We start from the raw sequence: 24,988 nt of genomic DNA, 5'->3' as shown, positions 1-24,988 counted from the left end.
GGGCATTGTAAGTGGTTTCCGTGTGAATTCTCCATACTTATACAACATCATCGATGGAGCCACATTCCCAGTCTAATGTGAATTTTTTTTTTTACTTTTAGTTTTGATTTGATTATTGTTTTTTTCTGGGCCCCTGAAATTGGACAGATAAGTTCAAGAAACTGTCATCATAAGAAAACAAAACACCTAAGTCTGGATGCTGAAATCAAGATTTCCTTACTAGGAAGAGGCAGCTGAGAAATCCCCTAGTGTGTAGATAAAGGATCAAGGAGAACCAGAGCTATGGTAGAAAGGAAATTGTTCAAGGTGGTCCAGGGTATATTTTTACCTAACATGCTGACAGTCTGTTTACATGAGAACTTACATATCAATGTAAATATGAACAGAAATGCACGTATTTGTCTAAGGAACAGATTTATGACAGCAACTGCTGGCCGAACTCAAGTCTGAAAGATGAATTCCAGATGGTTAAATTTAAGGAAATATCTACTGGGGGAGTCCTGAATTTCCTTGCCTTGAGGAGTTGTTCCTAATCTTTAGCTCTATCTCCCTACAGTGTGTTTCAAGCTTAGCAGGGTAGGTTTGTTAAACTGCTGCAGTGGATGGGCTAGCCAGTGCAGCGCTGTGAGCTCACACTGGTGGTGGCAATGAGGGAAAGCTGGCAGACTGACAAATGCAGCTACCAGCCAAGGCCTAGAACCAGAACTATGAGCTGGCCCACCCCAATATCCACCTTATCTATGAACTGCTGGAACATATGAAGTGGCTGGATCTGCAGAACACTGACTCATTGCAAAGAACACTTACAAGTAAAGAAGTATGGACCAAAGGGTATACTGTATGATTCACTATGTCACAGTACAGCTTCCACAATGAGACTTCTATTTGTTTGTTTGGTTTGGGTTTTTTTTTTTTTTTGCCTTAAAATTTATTTGATTTGGGGGTGGGGAGGGAGGTTGCAAGGGCAGAGGATGGATATGAAGGGATGGGGAGATGAATAGGATCCGGATGGATGATGTGAAATCTACAAAGAATCTATAAAAAGTTTTTTTAAAAATATAATACAGTCATGTCAGGTCTCTATTAAAACCTCTCATTGATTTCTTAACATGTTTCAGAATAGTAACAAAATATAATAGCAAAAACAAAAAAGCTTTTTAAATTGTCTTTAAGACCTCATGTGCTCTAATTCCCTTCATCCTTTGAGGTAACTCTGGTCTATCTACTTCTCCAGTCAGGATGCTGGCTTCTCTGTGGTGTCTCGGCCCCATCTGCATGTTTCCTTCTTAAAAAATCTCTGTGATTTCTCTTCGCTCTTTGAGTGAACCTCACTGAGATGGCTGCAAGCCTTCTGTCTTATTTCCCAAATCTGCATGCATATCACCTCTTTAGTGGATGAGGCATCCTCTGGTTACTCTATGTCAAAATCATCAGCCTTCTTCCATTACCTTCCTCGAGTTCCTTGGTCCTTTATATATTTGCCTCAACATTGACAACAGTCAAATTTTCTCCATAGTATACAAGCTTTAAAAGAGCCAGTGGGTTTTAAATCCAAAAGACCCCGTACCTACAGCATAGCATGCTTAAAAATATTTTCGTTGTTGCCGAAATAAATGTTTAAGGAACACAGTACAAATTTTAATATATTTGGTCAAAAATTAGCAAGGATCTACTTGAATAACAGTAACTTGGTAAACAGTTCTGGTTACTGTTATATTGTTTTTTCATGAGACATAATTAGTGGAAATCCCTCTTTTTTTCCTGCTCCATTTTTAATTTCTCTCCTCTCACACTCCCCTCACTCTGCCTCCTTTCCATCCCCTTATTTTTCATCCCTCCCTTCTCCTTCTATCCTTCTTCCCTTCCTTCCTTCCAGCCTCCTTGCTTCCTTTCCTCTTCTCTCCTATTATTCTTTTTCTTTCAACCTTTCTTTTGTTCTTTCTCTTCTTGTTTTTACCTTTTACAGAGTCTTTCTATAAGTCCAGGCTGACTTTGAACTTGTGACCTGTTGCTCAGCCCCCTGAATTCTAGGGTTACAGATGTGTACTACCACAAGTGCTCTGTGATTTTTTTTAAATATTCTAGCTTCTTAATACTTCAAGTCCTCTGCAGTACACATAACTTGACCTTCAGAATTCTTACTGCCTCCTTCCTTCCACAGCATTCCAATACTCAACCCAATGCAAACAACAGACACAAGTCATTCAATAAAGGGTTCCCGTTACTACTCTTCTTAAATATATAATAATAGGACAAACAACATACAGCTTGAAACGCTTGCTAATTCACAATCTGGTGGTCTCTTATAGACTCTGGCTGCCTTAGCTCTGTTTCAGCACTAGCTGATGTTTAGTGTGCTTGTCTTAGACATTACCACACACACACACACACACACACACACACACAACGTTTACTTGTATGACATCACTCCTCTGCCATATGGCAGCCTCAGTATAGTACTTAGAGGATGCATCCCTTATCTCACTACTGAATTTGTTAGCACCTTGATCTCGAACCACAACTATGAGAAATAATTTTTTTTCATTGTGTATGAATTATATGGTCTTAGGTATTTTGTTACTGCCACACCAAAAAAAAAAAAAAAAAGAATTAAATTGTACTGATTCAGGAGGAGTTGTTAGACACGAGACAATTCTCTCATTTCTTGTCTTGACTTAACAGATGTAGGCACACATTGCTAGTTGTCGTCCCAAAGTTGCACAGTGGCTAGTAACAGTGATGTAAGTGGGGGCTGCTAACAGCGTATGGCATTGCTCACCATCACAATGATCCTGGTGTGTTAGAAAATGGTAAATCAAGTCCAGATAATGTCAGAAGAAAGAGCCTGAAGTTGACAACAAGAGAGAACTTTCAGAACTAGTCTGACCCTAACCAGCTTTGTGACTTTTAAAGAGATAATTCACCTAGATAGCTTTCAATTTCTTTCTGAGTTAAATGAAAGAATTGAATCGATTGGATGCTCTCAGGGGGTCTGTTGCTCGGGCTTCCAGTGAATGATGCTTTGCACTCTGCCTTTGGAGACAGGCAGGGGTGTCCTCTCCTTCCCTAAAGGTACAGGTGAATAATCAGCCTGCGATGCATGCTGGGTAAGAAGCTGTGTCCATCTCTGATTATGCTTTAGTGTCAGAGGATCCAGAGTGCTACGGTGAGGGCTCGTCATCCGCAGCTTGCAATTGAAAGACTTGTAAACAGATACACACGCGGTCTGAAAAAAATGCAGATACTATAATAACTGTTCAGGGACCGCCCAGCCAGAAAACACAGCGATTTCCCCTCAGCCAGACCAACTTGGCATTCTGAGTACAAGCTCACAGGGGAGGGGCTGGGCTTCTCCATGCAGGAACTGGAGTCAGAGGCTTCCCCTGCTGCCTGCAGGGAGAGAGACCATTAGGAATGCCTCTCAGTAACCGGTTTCCTGGGGTATCTGAAGTTAGACACACAGCCTGGAGCAATCTGAACACATCGCCCCCGCAGCTCTGCAGGAATCAGGATGCAGGCCAAATACAGCAGCACGAGGGATATGCTCGATGATGATGACACCAGCATAAGCCTGTATTCTGGAGCTTCCACTGTCACCAGACGTGCAGATCCGAGGCATTCAGGTACTTACTCCTGTCTTCTAGAGTCCAAGCAGACCAGTGCCCTGAAGAAATTCTTGAACTGAGGCCCTTTTCCTAGGCATGTGCAAAGCAGAGGGAAGGGAGGGAATCTTCCCATGGCGTATCGTGAGGGTTATCTGCACTTTCCACAACTTGTCTGCACGCATGTAACATTTGAAAATGTTAATACACACACGGATCTGATTCTCTAACATGCTATTGCTGGTTTAGCAGTTTGCAAGGAGGCATATGGATTTTATAATTAGGTATAGCAGGGAAAGATGAGATTATACCTTAAAGAAACATCTGTTTCCTTTTTCTTTCTCGCAAAGGCCAAATCAGGCCGGTTGTTGTTGTCCATGCGATTGTCACCTGTGATGTGATTTGGAAATTTGGGTTAATCAAAATGAACATTTTAAGGGGGGGGGGGATGGTGGCGGGAGTGGTGAGTTTTTAACTCTTGACTTTAAGGGAGAAATTTCCAAGCGGGTTAATTAATGTGGGTATATGTTAGAATTTCTACATCTTGAATCTGCAAGACTTTGGAGGAGTCATGTTAGCTTCAGGTATTGGTTATCATCTGTGATATCATGGGCAACAGAAGTAAATTCTTCTTAATGTGTCTTCTTAGGTCTGAAATTCAATGATTTGGTAACCTAAATAGGGAGCTCAGATTCATTTTCATCAAATTTCTCGCACCCCCCCCCAACCCAGCCCTTTCGTTTTGAACATAGAGTTTTCCTCATGATAGGCAACAGAATAACACTGAGCAACACTGTGGACTCCTTCTAATCAATGTGAGACAGCAGTATCTCACTATGTTACCCACTGACATCAAACTGGCAACCTTCTTATCTCTGTTTGCCCAATAGCTGGATTATAAGCGTGCATCACCATATTCTGCCCCCTTTACTTTGTTGAGCTTAGAATACTGACATGATTGAATCATATTTACAAGACATTTGATTTAGTTTATGTCTTACTATTTTCTTTACTGTTATTTGCCTTATGACCGAGTAACATTTTTCCTTTACCCGTCATTTTTATAATTCACACAAGGACATGGGGGCCTTTTCTGGTTTGTCTACTGCAGACACATGACTTTGTTCTAGAGCAAATACCTCATTCCGTAGTACAAATGGATAGCAAGCCATACGTTCAGGTTCTGATACCAAGTAAGCCACTTACCACTGTGTGATCTTAGTCTCTTGGGGCTTTGGTTTCATTGCTATTAAGACATCAATGATGGGAGGTGGATTTTAATGCATACGTTGTGCCCAGGATTACTTTAAGTACCTTATGCACATCTGCTCATATTAACTTCAGCTAACAGTGAACAGATGTAACACAACTTCACAAGGCATACAAGAATATAAAGAATGACCAAGGCAGACACTCTAAAAACATTTTCCTCAATATTCCTTCCTTTGCAAATTCCTGGAGGGTTCTGTTTAACACTTCTGCGTCACTTTCCATCAGTGGAACCTAATTCCTGGCTATGTCTTCAAGACGTTTATTTTTCCTTGTGACCAGATCCAGGATTTCTTTACTTCTGTAAATCAGGACACATTTTTGTACTGCTCTCTCTTTTATCAAATAACTTTCAGGGTCCCTCCTTTTCCTTCATAAAGTCATTCCATACAAATGTACATAAAAAAATAATCCTTTTTATAAATGATTGTTCTCCTGATGCCTACTGGTATGGTTTCTTGGTTTCCTACTAAACTACACAAAGAGCTGCTTAAAGGATATTGGGGATTTCCAGCTTCTTTGACCTGGAGCTAAATGGTTACAGGAGGGAGGAGAGATGCTGTAGGATGTGGTTGACGCTTCAGGCAGGGCTGGAAAGGCCTTCCTCCAAACTCTTTCATGAACAATTAGTTCACAGGGCCGTGGTCTCAAGAGGACCATTTGAGATTTTGTTTTTCACCTTAGCCTAGAGATGGACTAATGACCTGCTTAAGCAGGAACAGTGTGTACAAATCAGTACCTCGAGATTAAAGGGTGGAGACAGAGGTGGGGCAAGATGAAACACTGGGTACAACATTTGGCAGCCTCTTTGAAAGAAGCAGAAATTGGAACAGTGGGAGAGAAGGTTACAAGGAAATGACTCAGAGTCAAACATCTGGAAGAGGCTTCCTGTGTGATATGTTGATTTCATCTTGAGATATGCAAATATTTAGAGGAATGCCACAAAAACTTTCTTAAGAAAACATATTTGATACACCTCTGCTATAGAAACAACAGTAGAAATCATATTTTTTTCTGGCAATTTCAGATTCAATATAATGCTGTGGCAGAATATGAGTAGGCATTTATTTAAACTGTTTCATTTGAACTAATAGGAATAAACACTTAGGTAATTTTGAGATTTTAATGTTATTCATATAACAGTCATGCTTGTCTAAAAATACCAAAACAGTTAAGAAGACAGAAAGTCAAAAAGAAATAATTATTCACAGAATTTCCACAAGTTCAGTCAGGTTAGCAAAGGCCAGCCACACAGTGCATAATATGATAGATTCTCAGCTATGAGCTATGAGGGAAACTGGTTCTCAACTCAGCTTTGTATATAACATACCATCTTGGAGTGTATGCAGAGACACATGAAAGCCTGGTCATTTATGTCTAGGGGGCTAAAAGAGACCCAGAAAGATCTAGAGAGCGTGGTCATTGCATGGAGTTGATCTTAGGATTTTCTATAGTATAAAGAACCAGGGGTGGGAGTGTTCAGACTTGAGGATGCTCTACAGAGAGAGACTTATGAAACAAAAATGAGGAGGACTTTAATGAATGCTTTGTTTTCAGAGAACTGTGTGTCATAAGTATAACTGAGTTGCAGGGCTGAGGGGTGGCTATAGGAAGCAGATCTGGAGAGCTAAGAAGGGTCTTTTAGGCCATCTGAAATGTTTTAGTTCTGTTCTGTAGTTAAAATGAAATCAGTGGGGGAGAGAAAGAGACAGAGAGACAAATGATGTGTTCTTAGAAGTATCTCTAGGCTATGCTGAGGATGGACTAAAGGAGAATTCGTGGACCTGGATGAAACAAAGTCTGTTTTATCAGTACTCCAGGTAGAGGTAAGAATCCTCAAGTAAGGAAGAAAAGTAGGAAGGAGGGGGAGAGGGCAGTTGGATAGACATTGAGGGGAGGAGCTTCAAGGAATGCTTTTGGTCGCCTGTGAGGAACCAGAAAAAAGAAGTCAGTCAAAGGTTGATTGATTATTTCCAGATGTGGTGTGAGAGGTGCTGTCATGACCTGCAAAAAAAAAAAAAAAAAAAAAAAAAAAAAAAAACTACAGAAAGAACTGAAGGGTGACAAATTCAGCCTGACTTCAAGGATCTGCAAGGTGAAATGTATTTGAAATTGTGCGAATACACATATATTTAAAGAATGTGGATTCAGGCTAAAACTTTTGGGCTAAATATGTATGTAGTGATCATGGCATGAAAATAACTAAATCATTTAAGTTATGTGAATAGAAACTAAAAATTGATATGAGCGAATCAGATCACCAAGGAAGAAAATATTAAGCCATAAATCTAGAAAACAAAATGGTCTGGCAAGGAGAGAAGCCAGGGAGTATCAGCCACAGGGCCTGGAGAACAAGAAGGCCAATGGGAGACTACTAGGAAGTAGTAGTAGAGACCTTGGAAGGAGGACTGACAGTAAGAAGCATTGGAACACAGGGAGAATAAACTCACAGTAGTGGAGAAGTCAATGTCAAGCAATCATGGAATGCTAAAAATAATAAACACTGCAGATCATTTAAGAGGAGATTAAGCACAGTCTGTTATTTCAACAATCAGGAGAAAAATAGTTTATTTAACATCACAATCATCTTTTTTTTTAAAGATTGAAACTCTCTACACAGCTGAGAATTATCCTCAACTCAAATGCTTCTTATCTCAGCCTATCCCAGCAAAGAGCAGGGATCATTGCTGTGTGCCACCACACTGGTCAGGCTATTGCTTATTTCATAGCAATGTGTAAAAAACAGGCTGATGATGAAATGAAAATATCTATGATTTTCTCATTTCATTTCTTTCTCTTCTTTGAAGAAAATATAGTATGTTATTGCAAGGTGCCACAAGATTGAGTGATGACATTTATAATTTAATTTCTGAGGTGGGAGAGATTCTAATGACACTGTAAACAGAAAAGAAACCCAGGATGGCCAATCCACCTGAACAACATCAAGAGTAAGGGAATGATCTCATAGAAGGACCAGGATACCCACTGAAGTGGGAATGCTATCCTAACAAAAGGATAAAAAAATAACTCAATTAATGATACTTAGAAACACACATTTAAAAATCAGTTCGAGTTCTGTTTTGCTCTACTCTTATTATTGCAATATTGTAATCTTTTTCGGCTTTTTAGTTTCTTTTTTACATATCTGCATTGAAGCAATAAGGCACAAGTCACAGCTCTATGGTCTCACATATCTTTTAGGCATACTCACTAAATATGAAACACTATGGTAGACACTGGTAAGGTTCTATTTATGTTTTTATGAGGTAATTGAAACCAAAAAATAATCAAAATCGGCAGTTATAATAAAAGTACTTAGTGTTATTGAAGACTTGTTGGAGACCGCAGAAGGCACTCAGAACTAAGCAGATGATTGTTTGCTCTGTACATCCTAAGAGAAGGTGTCAGTTTCCCCAGATCTACAAGGCTCAGCCTGGATTTGCCAGAAGCGCAAACTGGAACATTGGGTGACTTTTCTACTCTGTGGACGACAGTGTGTAGGTGACATCATAAAGGAACAACTAGCCTGGTACAAAAGGCAGACAAAATTAAAACAAATAAGAACTTGGAGGAAAAAATGTGGCACTAATTTTGGATTAGGATTTAGTTCAGCATAAATTGAGAATCATGACAAAAATTATTATAAAGGGTTACAAAGTATTATTCAACTGAAGATTGGAAGTCCTCAGAGGAAGAAATGGATGCAGAGAAAGGAACAAAGGCTTAAAAATAGGACCAATAGTGTGGAGCTTTTTCTAATACATTTTGTTCTAAAATCATTTGGGGAAAACATTTTTTTTCTGTAAAGAAAAAAATCATTTTATCCTTTGTATTTTATGAAGTTAATCTTTTTGGAAGAATTGAGAAGATTGCTTTATAATCCCAACAGACAATTTGTAATGTAGGAATGAGAAGTTACAAACCCTCAGATACTGGGGCCTTTTATAATTCCAAATCAAATTTACATAAAAGGTGAAATATTAATGTAAGAAGTTAAGAGAAGGATTATGATTGACAGTGTTCAGTGGATTGCGCTTCAGGCTCCATTGTTCCACTGCACATACTTATGGAGAAAGAAATTAATGGACAACTATATTCCTATCTGAATAAGGATTAAGTGGAATTATACACTTGTATAACTTGGGGAGGCTTTCAAGCAAATACAACAGTATATACAATGCAGTCACTGTTATTAGCAGTGGCTCTGCTTTTCTCTCTAGGATAGCGAACATTCCCCAGAGCAAAATGTTGCCCACATGCAAAATAGAATAATAATCTCTAGAGAGTATTCTTGAAAATAGATGAGAAAATTTATTTAAGACATTTATCTTGGTGATTTAAGAATTTTAGCAGCCATCAGTAGTTTTTGTTTGTTTGCTTGTTTATTGAGACAGGATTTTGCTAAGTATCCCAGGCTGATCCTGAGCTCACCATGTGGCCTCTGAGGGTTGCCAACTCACAGCAATCCTTTTGCCCCAATTTTCCAAGTACTGATATTAGAGACATGTGCCATCATGCCTGGCTTGGTAATTTTATATTTAAACTATATTTCAGTAATCAAATAACTTTATTAGGTTATAAAATGAACTTACTCATAGCTTACTTAAGAACGCAAGTGCATTTCATTACAAATTAGAAACTTATTGATATTCTGAAATATTGTGTTATGAGATGTAAATTCTTCAGCCTGATTCCTGCCTAGTCATCCCATGTGGCAAGAATACTCAGGTCAACCATCTGCTCTCCTTTGTAAATAATAGGAAGGTTAGCATCATTTACATGCTTACATGCAGAGAGATGAAAGTCAATCTAAAAGATCTAAAAGTTAATCTTATTGTCTCTCTGGTGTTACTTCACACACACACAACAAGACATCAACCTCACAGATTCATGGAGAGGTCACTGTGTACAGTGGGTGACAACTAAGAAAAAAAAGGCGTTCCAGAAAAGACAACATTTAAGTCTAAAAATAGATCCCAAAGGCAGAGATGGGTTAGAAATGCTCCATTCTTGAAATCTGTCAAGAGTGCAATGGTGTGAAAGGCTCAGAAAGCAGTCTTTAAAATATTGTGCACATCAGTAGACATGTTTCTCTTGGATTCCTATTTCACCAGGAATACACAAAGTACAGGGCTAAGCATAATGAGTTCATCCTAGCTCTGCCACAAATATCCAGCATGGCCTTCTACAAACTGCTGAAGTTAAATTCTGTTTCTTTTCCAGCTTCTAAGATGCCTTGTCCTTTGGGGGAGGGGTCTACCTATGGCCTTTATTAAGTGATATCTGATTCTTTTCCTGTGTGCTCTTGATTTGTGGGAGTGTAGAGGCTTCCTCTGCTGCCGGATGAAGAATAACTAAACAAGCGTGACAATACTCTTCATCTGCCAAGTTTCATGGAGCAACAAAAGGCTTTGTATTCAAAACTTGACAATGGCACTCTAGACTTTTATAGCATAACAATATTAGGCGACTCAGGAAGATAGTGTTCTCAGCATTCCTGGGATGTTTATGTCATTCTTTGGCCTATCCACACTTCTTTATAAACATACCACACAAGAGAGCATAGGAATTCTCCTCCAAAACCCAGACTACAAGAAAGCCAAACCCAAAGTAAGCACCAAATTAAGATTTTTTGTGTAAAATCTCTTTTAAGGAGGAAGTTTTCTCTAGAGAGTTAGTTCAACATTCTTGGGAAAATTTGGGGGAGAATTCAGAAGCTTTAGACTTGCATCCACAAGAAAAATTGCTAGAGAGAAAAACAACATCCAAGAAAAATAGAAACTGGCAAGTTCATTACCATTCCATCCTGGAGACTTGGTTGCAGAAGCAGAAGCAGAAGAAGGGAGAACACAGAGAACTGAAATAAAGATAGTCTAAGGGTTGCAAGGACACAACAGAAGGGTTCTATTAGTTCAACAGCTGGACTCTGGATAAAAGAGCATGGTAGGAACTGACTAAGAAGGAGTGTATTCTGGGATTTTGTCTTAATTGCAGTAACGCTTCTAGAAGTCATTAAATCGGGTTAAATCATAATGAAATTGTTATAATCTATGAAAAGTACTTTAAATTTCTTCTAAATAGAATTTGAGCTATATACTGATGTGATTAATATCAATTAATATAAGTCATATTTTAAAATGTAAAGTAAAATACACCCACATGGCTTCTTTCTGAATTTTGGCATATTTCCTAAATGCAGGATGGGCACCATGTTTTTGATGTCCATGCTAGCTTTAATGCTTCACTTTGACAACAGCAGCTAGCTCACATTATTGTGCCTAGAATATTTACTATAGAGGATATTTCTAGAAAGAAGTAATTCTTTCTTTCTATTTTAATTTTATTGAAAATAGATTTTGGTAGGGCATGGTGTTACACGCCTTTAAATCCCAGCACTTGGGAGGCAGAGGCAGGCAGATCTCCATGAGTTTGAGGCCAGTCTTGTTGCAAAGCGAGTTCCAGGATAGCTTGGGCTGTTATAAAGAGAAACCCTGTCTTGAAAAAACAAAAAACAAAAACAAGAAAGAAAGAAAGAAAAAATAGATTTTTCTCATAAAACCTATTGATTAAAGTTTGCCCTCTCCCAATTCCTTTGAAATCATCCCTTCCCCATATAAATCCAAACCCTTTCTGTCTCTCATTAGAAAACAGTCATCTAAGTAATAATAATGGTAAAATAAAATAAAACCCAAAACAAACAAATTGGAATAGGAGAAAACAAACATAAGAAAAGGATCCAAACAAAGAGCACAGGAAACACATATAGACACATAGACACATACATTCACACACATAGGAATCCCATAAAAACACAGAACTGGAAGCTGTAATGTATATGCAAAGGACCTGTAAGCTAAATAAGAAGATGAGGAAAATGATGAGGAGAAAGGAGAAGGAAAAGAAGGAGGAGAGAAAGAAGAACAACAACAAGAAATGAAGAACCAGGACAAAAACAACAAGAAGAAATAAAATAAATGTCGTGACTAAATTTTATGAGACAAAGAACCCCCAATGTTGCTCTTGAGCTTGTTTTGGGTTGGCTATTTACACACAATAATAATTTAATTTCTTTCCACAACTTTGTTTTTTCGAGGTGAATACCTAAACCTGTGATTTATTCCGTAAACTACATGATCGAGGAACTCAGGCCTAACCTTGGGTGTGGGACGTAATTGTTTTCTTTGATCATCAGCCTGTTTTTCCACAGGCAGAAGTCATGGGCCTATAATGCATGAAACTTCCTTCTTATTTTCTATCCTCTGCCAACCTCACTTCTAACAAAGGGGAAGGTGACTTCTAGCCGATTTTTGCCTTATTTGTATCTCTTATTGGAACAATTGACAGAATAACCTAAACCATTTCCCTAATCATCTTCATTGTATTAGCTACCTGTATCTTTTAGAGTGACTCAGTTCAATTAAATCATTGATTCAACTAAACATCATTGCTCATTCATCTTCGTTATGATCTTGCATGTAAATTGCCCAGTGAAGAGTGGGATTTTCTCATGAAATACTCACACTATACTAGATACGTGGAGCCTTTCACATTGCAATGAAAGGGATTACCATGCCAAATACAGCAGACCCGTGACAGCATTAAGCAGGAGGAAGCACAGCAGAAGCAAGGGGAATGCTGGAAACAATCCTCCCAGGGCTTTGCCTCTCCTGAATATACCCACCACAGCTTTGCTATCTGGTGAATTGCACTCCATAAGCTCTATTGCTGACTGCAGCTCCTCTGACACGGTCACTGACAGTTAAGAATGGGGACATGTATCCACTTGATGGAGGAAGGTAATTGGTTAATTATAATAAACCAACTGCTTGGCCTCATAGCTTAGAACATAGGTGGGTGGAATAAACAGAATAGGATGCTGGGCGGAAGAGGAAGTGAGGTCAGACTCTGCTCTGCTTCCAGAGGGACCGGACAGCTCTGCTCTCTGGAGCAGAGACGCCATGCTCTGCTCTCCCAGGCAGCTCCAACCCACGATGGACTTAGGCTAGAATCTTCCTGGTAAGCGCACCTTGGGGTGCTTACACACATTATTAGAAATGGGTTAGAACAATATGTAAGAGCTAGCCAATAAGAAGCTAGAGTTCATGGGCCAAGCAGTTCTTAAATGAATACAGTTTGTGTGTTGTTATTTCGGGCATAAGCTAGCAAGCGGCCGGGGACGCAGCCCCGCCGCTTCTTATTTCAACATCCACTTCTCATTTCAGTGCTGGAATCCCATTTGTTGCAGACCCACACATGACCTGCTCCTGCTGCCATAGTCTGTAGTTCATATGTGCATTGGTTTAGCTGTGTTTACAATTCCTTATTTTCTTGGTGTCCTTCGTCCCTTCTGGTTCTTACATTCCTTCTGCCTCCTTTTCTGAAGGGTTCCCTGAACCCTGAAAAAAGGGATTTGATGGCGCCATCCCATTTAGGACTGAGTGTTCCAAGGTGTCCCATCCCTTGCACACTGGCTGTGGATCTCTGTATCTGTCCCTATCTGTTGCAGGAGGAAGCTTCTCTGATGACAGCTGAGCAAGTCACAGATCTATGAGTATAGCAGAATGTCACTAGAAGTCATTTTATTGCTATGTTCCTTTAGCAGAATAGTAATATTTCGTTTTCCCCTAGATCTCTGATCTTTCCTGTCTCAGTTTCTTAGCCATCTGAGCATTATTAGGGATGGGTTCTATCACATGAAATAGACCTGAAATCCAATCAGATATTGGTTGATTACTGCCATAGTTTTGTGCCACTATTGCACTAGTGACCCTTGCAGAAATGTCATCATTGTAGATCAAACGGTTTATAGCTGGGCTATTGGTGTTTACCTTTCTCCTTTTGTAGAGTGTAGAGTACATTCCAGTACCATAAGCACTAGTCAATAGGGGAGAAGGCTTTAGATAGGACTTTTTATTTCAAATTGTCTATGTTCAACAGAGTTGTGTAGGCATTGTCTTCAGCAATATTGCCTTACCATCAGTATGTGGAGAGCAACCAATAGCCTGGATTGTTTGGGGTTATTTATTGAGTCAATCATTCTATCAGATAAAACACATTCCTGGTACTAGGAGCTTCATTTGGTGACGAGAGATTTCCAGTTGGAGCTCTATTTCCCCAATTAGTTGGTGATTTTATTTAGATTTTTTTCATATGTGTATATATTTTAGGAAGCTTCCAGTCTATTAAGTTTCCATATTATCCCTCAACTGTTATAGTTGTCCCTCACTGTGTTGTCTCCTCTGGTCCCTCTTCCCACTCCATCCGCATTTAACACTTCTGTTCTAGTCCCCCCACCTTGTCTATTCCTAACTATTAATTCCATTTCCCCTTGCTAGGGATAGTCATTCCTCCCACCTACTCCCTTAGTCTATACCAAACTTCCGTGGTTATATGGACTGTAGCTTGCTTATCTAAGACTTAAAAGTTAACACCCACATGCAAATAAACACATACCACATTTTTCTTTCTAGATACATGTTATCCAATCAGAATGATTTTCTCCCTAGACCTGTCCATTTACTTGCAAATTTCATTTCATTTTTTAAACTGAGATTTATCCATTGTTAATTATACCACATTTTCTTTATCCATTTATCCAATGATAGACATCTGGGTTGTTTCCAATTTCTGATGAAACAGCAATGAACATGGTTGAAGAAGTACCTTTTTGCGGGTATATGCTCAAGAGTGGTATAGCTGAATCTTGAGCTATATTTATTCTCAAGTTCCTGAGAAACTGCCACACTGATTTTATAAAGACTGTAGAAGGTTACACTCCTACAAGCAAAGAATAAGCATTCTCCTTACCCCACATACTGGCCATCATGAGCTGTTATTTGTTTTTTTAATCTTGGCCATTCTGACTGAGTGGTGGATGAAGAAATTTCAAAGCAGTTTTCATCTATGCTTTGCTAATGACTAAGGATTTTGAACACTTCTTTAAGTGTTTCTCAGTCATTTGTGAATTCCTTTTTTTGAGAATATTATGTTTAGCTTTGTATCTTACTTTTTAATTAGATTATTTTTTTATGCCTGAGTATTTTAGGTCTTGGATATTATCACTCTAATAGGCATGTAGTTGGTAAAAATATTTTCCTATTCTGTAGAATGTCATTTTGAATAATGGTGTCTTTTGCCATGCAGAAGCAATCAGAAGTATGAAGTTTCATAAAGTCCTGATTATTAATTGTTGATCTTAATGCCTGTGATAATGGTGTTCTGCTTAGAAAGTCTTCTCTTGTGCCAATGAGTTAAAGATTATTTTTTATTTTCTCTTCTATCAGACTTAGTGTATATGGCCTTATGTTGAGTTTTTTGATGCACTTGGAGTGGAGTGGATTTTTGTGCAGTGTGATAAATGTGGATCTTTTTTGGATTCTTCTACATGCACTTGTCCAATTTGACCAGTACCATTTGTTGAAGATTCTGTCTTTTTTTCTTGTGTGTATTTCTGGCTTTATAAAAATTCAAGTGTCCATAGGTGTATTGATTTATGTCTCGGTCTTCAACTTGATTCTATTGATCTGTATTTGTTTTTGTGCCAATACCTTGTTTTTTTTTCCCATTCCTATATCTCTGTAGTAAAGTTTGAAATCTAGTAATCCCATTAATCATGGGAATGGGAAATCTTCTAATGCCTTTCTCAATTTCTTCAGTGTCTTAAAGTTTTTATTGTACAAGTCTTTTATTTCCCTGGTTAGAACTACACCAATGTATCTTTTTTTTTTTTTTGAGGCTACTGTGAAAGGTATTGTTTCCCTGATTTCTTCCTCCATCTCTTTTTCTTTTGTATATAGGAAGGCTACTGGGTTTATACTTCAGTTTTTCATCCTGCTATTTTCTGAAGTGTTTATCAGCTGTAGGAGTTGGCTGGAGGAAATTTTAGTGTCATGTATGACTACTATCACTTCATTGATAAATAAAGATATATTGACTTCTTTCCTTCCTAATTATGCTCACTTGACCTCCTTTAGTTGTCTTATTGCTCTAGCTAAGAATTCAAGTACTATACTGAACAGATATGGAGAGAGTGGACAACCTTGTCTTGTTTCTGATTTTAGTGGAAGTGCTTTGGGTTTTCTTCACTGAGGTTGATGTTGACTGTGGATTTGCTGTAAATCACATCTTAATTTGAGTTTTGTTTCTTACATCCCTTCCCCCATTATCTCCATGACTTTTACCATAAAGGAGTGTTGGATTTTTGTCACAGGTCTTTTCTGCATCTAATGAGATGACCTTGTGGTTTTTGTCTTTCATATGGTAGATAACATTTCTTGATTTATGTATATTGAACCATTCCTGTATCTCTATGATGAAGCCTACTTGATCATGGTAGATGATCTTTTTAATGTGTTCTTGATTTTAGTTTTCAGGCATTTTATTGAGAAACTTTGCATTTATGTTCATCAGGACCACTGTTCTGTAATTTTCTTTCTTTGTTGAGTCTTTATGTGGTTTAGATATCAGGGCAACTATACAAGTATAACCTGGCAAAAGGAATTGGCTAGTGTACCCTCTGTTTTTATTTTGTAGAATAAGTTGAGGAATATAATATTTAGATTTTTCTTTTTCTTTTTTCTTTTTGGCTGAGAGTCTTTTATTGGCTGGCTATATTTCACTAGAGGTTATAAATCTGTTTACATTGCTTATCTTATGTTGATTTACTCTGATAGGTCATATATATCAAAAAAATCATCCATTTCTTTTAGATTCTTCCAACTTGGTAATGTATGGGTTGTTAAAGTATTTCTTTATGATTCTCTAGATTTCCTTGGTATCTGTTGTTATGTCCTTACATTGTTTCTAATTTTGTTATTTTGAATCTTTCTCCATCACCTTTAATTAATTTCGATAAGTGTTTATCAATCTTATTGATTTTCTCAAAGAACCAACTCTGTTTTATTGATTTTTTTTTAAAGAAATGCTTCTTGTTTCTAGTTTATTGATTTTTATCCATGAGTTTTATTGTTTATTGTCTGTTCTTTTTGGGTGTTATTACTTCTTTTTGTTCTAGAGCTTTTAAGCATATCACTAAATCACTAATATATGATCTCTCCAATTTTTTTCTGTGGTCACTTAGTGCTATGAGCTTTCTTCTTAGAAGCAACCATTCATTATTTTCCATAAATTTGGGTAGGTTGTGTTTCCATTTTCATTCAGTTCTAAAATGTGTTTAATTTCTTTTTAAATTTCTGTCTTGCTTAATTTTTCATTCAGTAATGAATTGTTCAGTTTCCATGAGTTTGTAAGCTTTGTGTTGTTTCTGTTGTTATTACTATCTAGCTTTAATCCATGGTAGTCAGATAGGATACAGGGTGTTATTTCAACTTTCTTGTATCTGTTGAGACTTGATTTGTGTCTTAGTATATGGTAAACTTTGGAATAAAATTCCATGAGCTACACTACAGAGAAGGAGGTATATTTTGCATGTCTGTTTGTGTTTGGGTGCAAGTTTCTGTTATATCTGTTAAATTCATTTTGTTTATGATGTCATTAATCATCAGCATTTTTTTGGTTATTTAGTTTTATCTTGCTGACCTGTGTATTAGTGAGTGTGAGATAAATAAAGTCTCCCACTATCAATGTGTGAGGGTCAATATGAGAAGGCCAAGGAAAGAAGGGCCATAGTCAGTGGTCTGCTACAGAATTGGGGATAAGATTGGAGGTTGGAGTTGGAGGACAGGAGGGAGAGTGGAGATGGTATGCCTAATTCCCTGGCCAGTGTGACTGGGTTTCCAGACATGAACTTGTATATGTTTGTTTCCTGTTTTAGATCCTGACTTGAATTCTTAATTGGATTGAACATAGAGAGCATAGAGTTTTCTGGCTCTACTTTTGGTTTCTAGTCACAAAGCCCAGATGTTATCTATACTGGAGGAGAGTTCAAATCTGTCAGCTGCCTTTGGTCATAACCCAAATAGATGATCTCACCAGGTGAAAGGTCTCCTAGTGATACAGTGGCTACTCTACTGTGACAGGTCAAACCCATGGAAACAAAGTCAAGAAGAGGATACCTGTAGTCCCTAGTGTTTCTTTTTCTGTTTTTGTTCATTATTTGACTGGTATGAACTTGGAAATAGCTACATTCATCTATGAGAAATGATGGTTATGTTCCTTTCTAACTTAGTTTGGGGAAGATGGAAGGCTGATAAATGAATATGTAACATTCTTACAAATTAGGATTCTCATGGAAGAAAAATGAAAAAGAAACAACAAACTATCATTTCTGACGATGAAAATCTCATTTTTTTTCCCTAATGACTCATAGGTGGAGCACTGGAGACAGGGCATATTTTGCAAAATTGAAAACAAATTAATTGCATGGTTTTCCTGATGCTGTAAAAATTTGCTTTTTGGTAAGATTTGAGGTTCCTGGTTTTTGAGTTTTTGGTTGCTTTTGTCAACACTGGTTGATCTCTATCTCTAACAAAGTTAAAGATGAATTTGAACTCTCGATCCCTTTACCTCTACCTACACTGCTGGGATAATAGGTCTGCACCTCCATGCTTAGACTCATGTCAGGTATATGTAAGAATCTTTACACTCACATTTTCCTTTTTGTCTTTTTGTTGTTGTTTACTTGTTTGTTTTTGAGTCAGGGTCTCACAATGTAACCCTGGCAGGGCTGGAATTTGCTATGTAGGTCAGGCTGGCCTCCAACTCATAGAGAACTTCCTGCCTCCTGGGATTAAAGGTGTGTGCCGCCATACCTGGCCTCTACGGCCAGAGTTTTGACAAGTTATAAGGCTCTAAAAGCAACCATTTACATTTCATGATAATATATAATGACTGTGCAGCAGGCCTCAGGGAGAGATCAGAAGTGGTGGGGCCTATGAAAGAACTAGATGTAAAAGTGAGGCCTAAGTGGGTTTTGTGGCCATATTTATGAGGACAGAGTAATGTCCTGACCGCCTTCATTTTGCATCTAGAAGGCTCTCCAACTTTTGTATTGGTCTGACGTTAATCCAAGAGAAATTAAAAACCAATCTTAGTTTCTTTTTGCTCCCAGCAGAGAACGAGACTCCCTCTTCAGTTTGGCGCCCAGTGGCTCTGACCCTGCTGACCTTGTGTTTGGTGCTACTCGTTGGCCTTGCAGCCCTGGGCCTTGTGTGTAAGTCTGCACTTTACCCTGGGGGAGATCCTGATTCCTTGATTTGTCCAGGAGGAGACTCTCTTTCTTTGAGTTTCTTAAAATCCTAATTTTGGAGTCTTATCCTCTTTCTAAAGGCAACTGTTTAAATGACTAGGAGTTGAAATATGGAAATACAGCAAGCATTTTTCAATTCAAAGAAAACATGCTATTGAAGAGAAGTATTGTATCAGTTTATATATCCGTATGTAATTCACCGCTTTGGAGAGCATGTACTGTTGATCTCTTTACCCCCTGCCCCAGTGGCGCAGCTCTGGCAGCTGCTGTGAGGCCGTGTGGTGCAGTGGACTGGTGCAGGGAAAATGTTTTCTGAGCTCATCCATCCTCTACACAGGGAGCAGAGAAGAGCTGGGTCTCTATACTTGTCAGAAAGGCTGGGAAATGATACAGTTATCTTCGGGGAGGGGGGGAATGCATGAAAATCAAACAAGGAAAACACCTTCCATTTCAAAGCAGCAACAGTGTGTTCCTAGATCTACTAATTAGGAATACACAACCCCTTCCTGAACTGCTGAAGGTGAGCCCAGGCAAATGCCATACAGCAATGCAGATCAGGGGGTCATATAGTGATTTTCTTTGAAGAAAAAAAAAAAAAAAAGAATATGAGAAATCCTCTCTCAAAAAAACAAAATGTTTACATTCATGAACTTAAATTTAAAAATTAAAAAGAAATACTATTACTTCTTTCTACCCTGAAATTTACATCATCTTGTTACAGCACTATTTTGTAATCACCTTTTTTCCTTAGGAATGTAAAGTGGCTCTCATGACTCATGACAGATTTCTCTAGATTTGGAAAACTGAAGTTCAATCTGTGTTGAAATTTCTTTTCAGCTGAGTGACACTAAAGATATTACTTGTCCTCACATACACTAACTAAAAATCTATAAAAATATGGAAATGAGATCTGACCAATGTAATAATGAAATGAAGTATGGATTATGTCATTTTTCCAATATTCAATATTCAAGTCAATAGATGAGTATATTTACATTTTTAGGTTGGTTTTAGGTTTGGCTGTGCATAAAATGCTTCAATAGTTAAAACAATTTAGTATTCGACTCTTAGCTTCTGAAATTAAGAATCACTATTTTGGCCTCATATTTTCCAACAGAGGTGTATAATATATATTTACCCGAGATGATACAATTAACTGTGCCATTGGATGTGGCAATCTGAGCGCTCAGTACTTAGGGTTGTTAATCTATGTACTTTATTGCCTCCCTACTGTGTGGAAATGCAAACAGGCAATGAGCTGTCCAGTCTGACTTGGTCACATGACTTAGTTTTTCAGTTCTACCAGCTCTCCAATATCCAGCAAGACAGCATCGCTGAAAAGGATGAAAGGCTGGGGAATGTATCCCGACAGCTGCAGTCCCTCCAGATGCAGAACAGGAGACTCATAGAAACTCTACAGCACGTAGCTGTAAAACTGTGTCGTGAACTTTACAACAAAAGCGGAGGTGAGCATGTCCCTGTCTTCCCAAACCGTGAAAACTTTTCTATCTGGACTTGGATTTCCTATCTGGGCAACGAAAACCACGTATTTTTTAGAAATGCTTTTCCTTCCATCTTAATAAACAGTTTGAGCTTCATAATCATGATCAGACATTGGGTTATAATTTCTTACACACATCCGTGTCACCCGTATGGGAAGAGATTCTTCAAATTTTGACATTTAAAACAGGAAAAGTAGTTAATTTAGAATAACATAAACAGCACCATCATCAACTAAACACAGGAATGTGCGTCAGTTACACTGGCACACACTGGTCATCGGCACACACTGATCAGTCACGATGAAAGTGTTGGGGAAGTTTTAACTACCATTTCCCAATATTTAGACTCATGCAAGGATTCGTTTCAAAATTCGGAGAACTTGAAATAAATCACAATTGTTTTTGTTCACTCTGACTTTTTTCTCTGTCAAGAATAGGAAGCTTACAAAGAATCAAGGGTAAAGACAATGACAGTCATGGGCAAACCCAAACTACCACTGATGATAACTGTAAACATCGCCTCAGTGTCCCCTACACACTCCGCCTCCCACTCTTTCTATTCTCCTGTTCTAAAAGTTTCATCCCCGTACACTATATTCAAGTCAGCCCTGTCCGCTGTCCTCTCTACCATACAAGCATAGGAAGAAATCTACATCATTTTGCAGCTTTGCTTGACTTCTCCTTTATGAAATATAAAGTGCCACAGTTTCATCATCATCTCTGCCCACACTACTTCCCCTTTAAGCAGACAGAAATTGAATGATTTTCTCAGTAAACAGTGTCTCAAGGCACACTTCTCTAAGTGTTTTTTTTTTCCATGTGAGAAGTGACGTCATTTACCATAATTCTCTCTTTTCTGTTTCTCTACCAGACCCGTAGACTTTTTTTTTTTTTTTGGATTCTACATTAACAAAAAGTCCAAGTATCTCTGAAAAAAATATAAGGTGATAGGAATGCATGCTGTGAAAAAAGTCTGGGTCACAGATATAAATTGACTAATATCCTATGTGCTCAAATTCTAGTAAAAACACACAAACAGAAAATTATCTCGTATTTTTGGATGATTTTCCATGTGTCATATGACTGACTGACCCACCCAAACAGTGGTGGCATATGCCTTTAATCCTAGTAGTCAGGAGACAGAGACAGGAAGATCTTTGTGAGTTCGAGACAGATATCCAGGACTACACAGTGAGACTCTGAAAAAAAAAAAAAAAAGAACAAACAGAAACAAGCAGACATAATGACTGGTCTGTTTGAGAGTGATGCCTTGCCTTCTACATAGACAGGGACTTAGAGGAGGATCTCACAAAGAGTGCCCATGCTCAGTTTGAGATTTCTATGACCACTATTGTTTCACGAGTTCTACATACATACTTAGAACAGAACATCTGAAAGCAGCACCTCTTCATGGCATACATTCATCTAGCTGATCTAAAACATGCATTTCCCCTGAAATATGCTCATGCATCTATGCTTGCACATATAACATGTATGTGTACTGTGTCTTGGGGAATTTTTTGTACTTTTAAAAAATGTTTTAGATTTAGTTGTTTGATTTTATGTACATTAGTGTCTTATCTGCATGTATGTTTATGCATCAAGGGCATACTTGGTGCTCTTTGGGGGGATCAAAAGAGAACATTGGATCCTCTGGAATTGGAGTTACAGGTAGTTCTGAACCACTGTGAGTGCTGAGAATCTAGACTAGGTCCTATGCAAGAATAGCTGGTGCTAATAACCACTGAATCACTATTTTATCCCCTTACTTTTTTTTTCCAGTTGCTTAAGTAAAGTTAAACTAATACTAAGTCAGAACAACATAGGACTCTTTCTGCGTCTTTAGTTCTATGGTATCACTTCTTGTTTCACACAACACGTTCCGACTTTCCTCTCTCTCCTTCCTGCCTGATTATCTCTTCTTTGAAATTATTACGTTTGTTTCCACAAATGAATGAAATCACATACTATTTGTCTTTAAATACTTAATTCTTTTTGTTTAGCTCAATGTTATCCAGTTCTACAAACTTTTATGTAAGTAGACATGATTTCATTGTATTGCAATAGCTGATAGTACCTTTTGCATATATGTGCTTTATTTCTTATCCATTCATCAGTCCATGGACAATTTGGCAGAGTCTATTTCTTGGATACTATGAATTGTGCTATAATAACTGCAAGAGTGAAGATGCGTATTTAATACCATAGTTGCATTTCACTTGTATACATGCATAATAGTCTGATTACCAGGTTACATGTTCGCCATAGTTTGGGTTTTTTGAGACATCTCTATATTGTTTTCTGAAGTGTCTGAACTAATTTACATTTTTATCTACAATGTATAAGAGTTCTTCCTATGTTTCTTTTGAGCATTTGTTATTTTCCAGTTTTTAATTGATTGTCATTGTGACTCTGAGATTTTGTGGTTTTCATTTTGGCTTTGATTTGCATTTTTGTAGTGATTAGTGACAATGGGCAGCTTCTCGTGTACTTGTTTTCATTTGTGTGTCTTTTGGGGGAATGCCTCCTGTATCATTTACCCATTTTTTTATTGGATTATTTGGAGGTTTTATTTTAGGGTTGAGCTTATTACCTATTTAGAATTTTTTTCTTCTATGTAAGTAGATTGCATACGTGTTGTTCAACTCTGAAGGTTGTCTCCTCATGCTATTATTTCCTTTGCTATGAATGTAGAAACATCTCAGTTTGATAGAATCACATTTATCTACTTTTTCTTCTGTGGTTTAAGCTTTTGAGTTTTAATCCAAAATCTCTATCTACAGTAATGTCTTGGCAGATTTTTCTTCTTTATTTCCTTGACATAGAAGAGACACAGTTCCTGTTTGTACACTTAAGACCTTGACCCATTTTGAATTGATATTCTTATATGACAAGAAACATGGGTCTAGTTTATTCTTCTTCATATGAGTATCAGTTTTCCAAGTACCATTTACTAAAAACACTGTTCACTAAGCTATGTTCTTTGTGTCTTTGTTAAAGCTGAGGTTGTCTGTATGCATGAGGACTGTTTGCTGGATTCTCATTCACTATGTCCATTGTAATTCATTTGACTACTCAAATGTTAGCAGTAGTTGAGTATTAAATTGTTCTTAAAATCATGCTGCCCTTGATAGGTTTATACAAGCCTGTTTATATGAAAAGGGGGAACCTCAATTGAGAAAAGTAAGACCAGCTGTGACCTTAATTAGTGGCAGATGGGGGAGGATCCAGCTCATGGTGGGTAGTATCATCCCTGGGCTGGGATTCCGGTTTATATAAGAAAGTAGGCTGAGTAAACCAAGAAGAAGCATTTCTCCTCGGCTTTTGCTTTGGTTCCTACCTCTTTCTTTCCTTTCTTTAGTTCTTGACTTCACTGCTTTTGATGATGAGTTGTTATATGGAACTGAATAAAATAAACTGTTTTCTCCCCAGCTTGCTTTTTGCTCATGGTGTTTTTATCAGAAACCCTATCTAAGCACATGTCAAGCAGGGTAGTGCAGGCCTGCAGTCCCAGCTACCAAGGCAAGAAGGTCACAATTTCAAATTAATACAGGGATAAAAAATGAATTGAAGGATAACCTGGATCATTTATTAAGTACCTGTCTCAAAACAAAAGGTTAGAAAGTGTAGATGGAGGCTGCTCGTTTGTTTTTCAGCCACCCAGACATAGAAAAACTGTATTAATGAAAACACTGCTTAGTCTGTTAGCTTAGGCTTCTTATTAACTAACTCTTACAGCTTAAATTAACCCCTTTCTATTATTTTATATTTTACCATGAAGCTCGTGGTTTACTGATAAGGTTCCAGGATTTGTCTTCTTCGGCAACCATGTGGCATCTCTGACTCTACCGTCTTTTCTCCTCTGTCTGCTTGGAATTCTCACCTTGCTTTATTCTGTCATAGGCCCAAGCAGCTTCTTTATTAACCATTGGTAATAAAACATATTCAAAGCATACAGAGGGGCATCCCACATCATGATACTACTACTACTCATGTATGTAACAAGACCCATGTATCCCATCTTACTCTCAATTTATGTACTTACTTGTTTGGCTTGCAAGTGCCCACACTCCAACACACACACACACACACACACACACACACACACACACACACACACAAAACACTAGTGCAGGAAGAATACAAGGAATCTACACTTGAGAATACCTGACAAACAATGTGAAAAGATGAAAGACTTGTTTAGCCTCTAGCTTCAGATGTTTCAGCACATGGTGGCAATGAAAGCCACTGCAGGACAGCTTACATCATGCACACCATACTTGAAGCAGAGAAAGGGGCATATGCAAAGAGAGAGACATTTGATATAGCCCCAAGAACATCACCCAGTGATTGATTTCTATCTTAGCCCCTATTATTTTCATTACTTCTTATTAATGCCATCATATTTGAAACCAATCAATAAATCAGTCCATCAATGATATTGAAGCCCTCAGGATCCAATCACAACA

General features: G+C 38.0%; 1 protein-coding gene across 4 annotated transcripts in view; it reads left to right on the top strand.

Annotated features, from left to right (window-relative positions):
- The first annotated feature begins 3,347 nt into the window (after positions 1–3,347).
- Clec1a (C-type lectin domain family 1 member A) overlaps positions 3,348–24,988 on the top strand; it is a 31,018-nt gene continuing 9,377 nt past the window's right edge. For 2 of the 4 annotated variants that reach the window (XM_050130202.1, XM_050130200.1), the window contains exons 1-3: positions 3,348–3,623; positions 18,883–18,981; positions 20,307–20,483. In XM_050130202.1, coding sequence (XP_049986159.1) covers positions 3,512–3,623; positions 18,883–18,981; positions 20,307–20,483 — 388 coding nt within the window. In that variant the 5' untranslated portion in view covers positions 3,348–3,511. Of the gene's footprint in view, positions 3,624–18,879; positions 18,982–20,306; positions 20,484–24,988 lie in introns of all 4 variants that reach the window. The other 2 variants (XM_050130201.1, XM_050130199.1) reach the window with 1 other exon arrangement.

The sequence above is a fragment of the Alexandromys fortis genome, unplaced genomic scaffold, assembly GCF_014885135.2.
Source record: "Alexandromys fortis isolate MF-2015 unplaced genomic scaffold, M_Fortis_MF-2015_v1.1 scaffold_307, whole genome shotgun sequence".
Taxonomy (NCBI): domain Eukaryota; kingdom Metazoa; phylum Chordata; class Mammalia; order Rodentia; family Cricetidae; genus Alexandromys; species Alexandromys fortis.
This window is presented reverse-complemented; position numbering and strand designations above follow the sequence as displayed.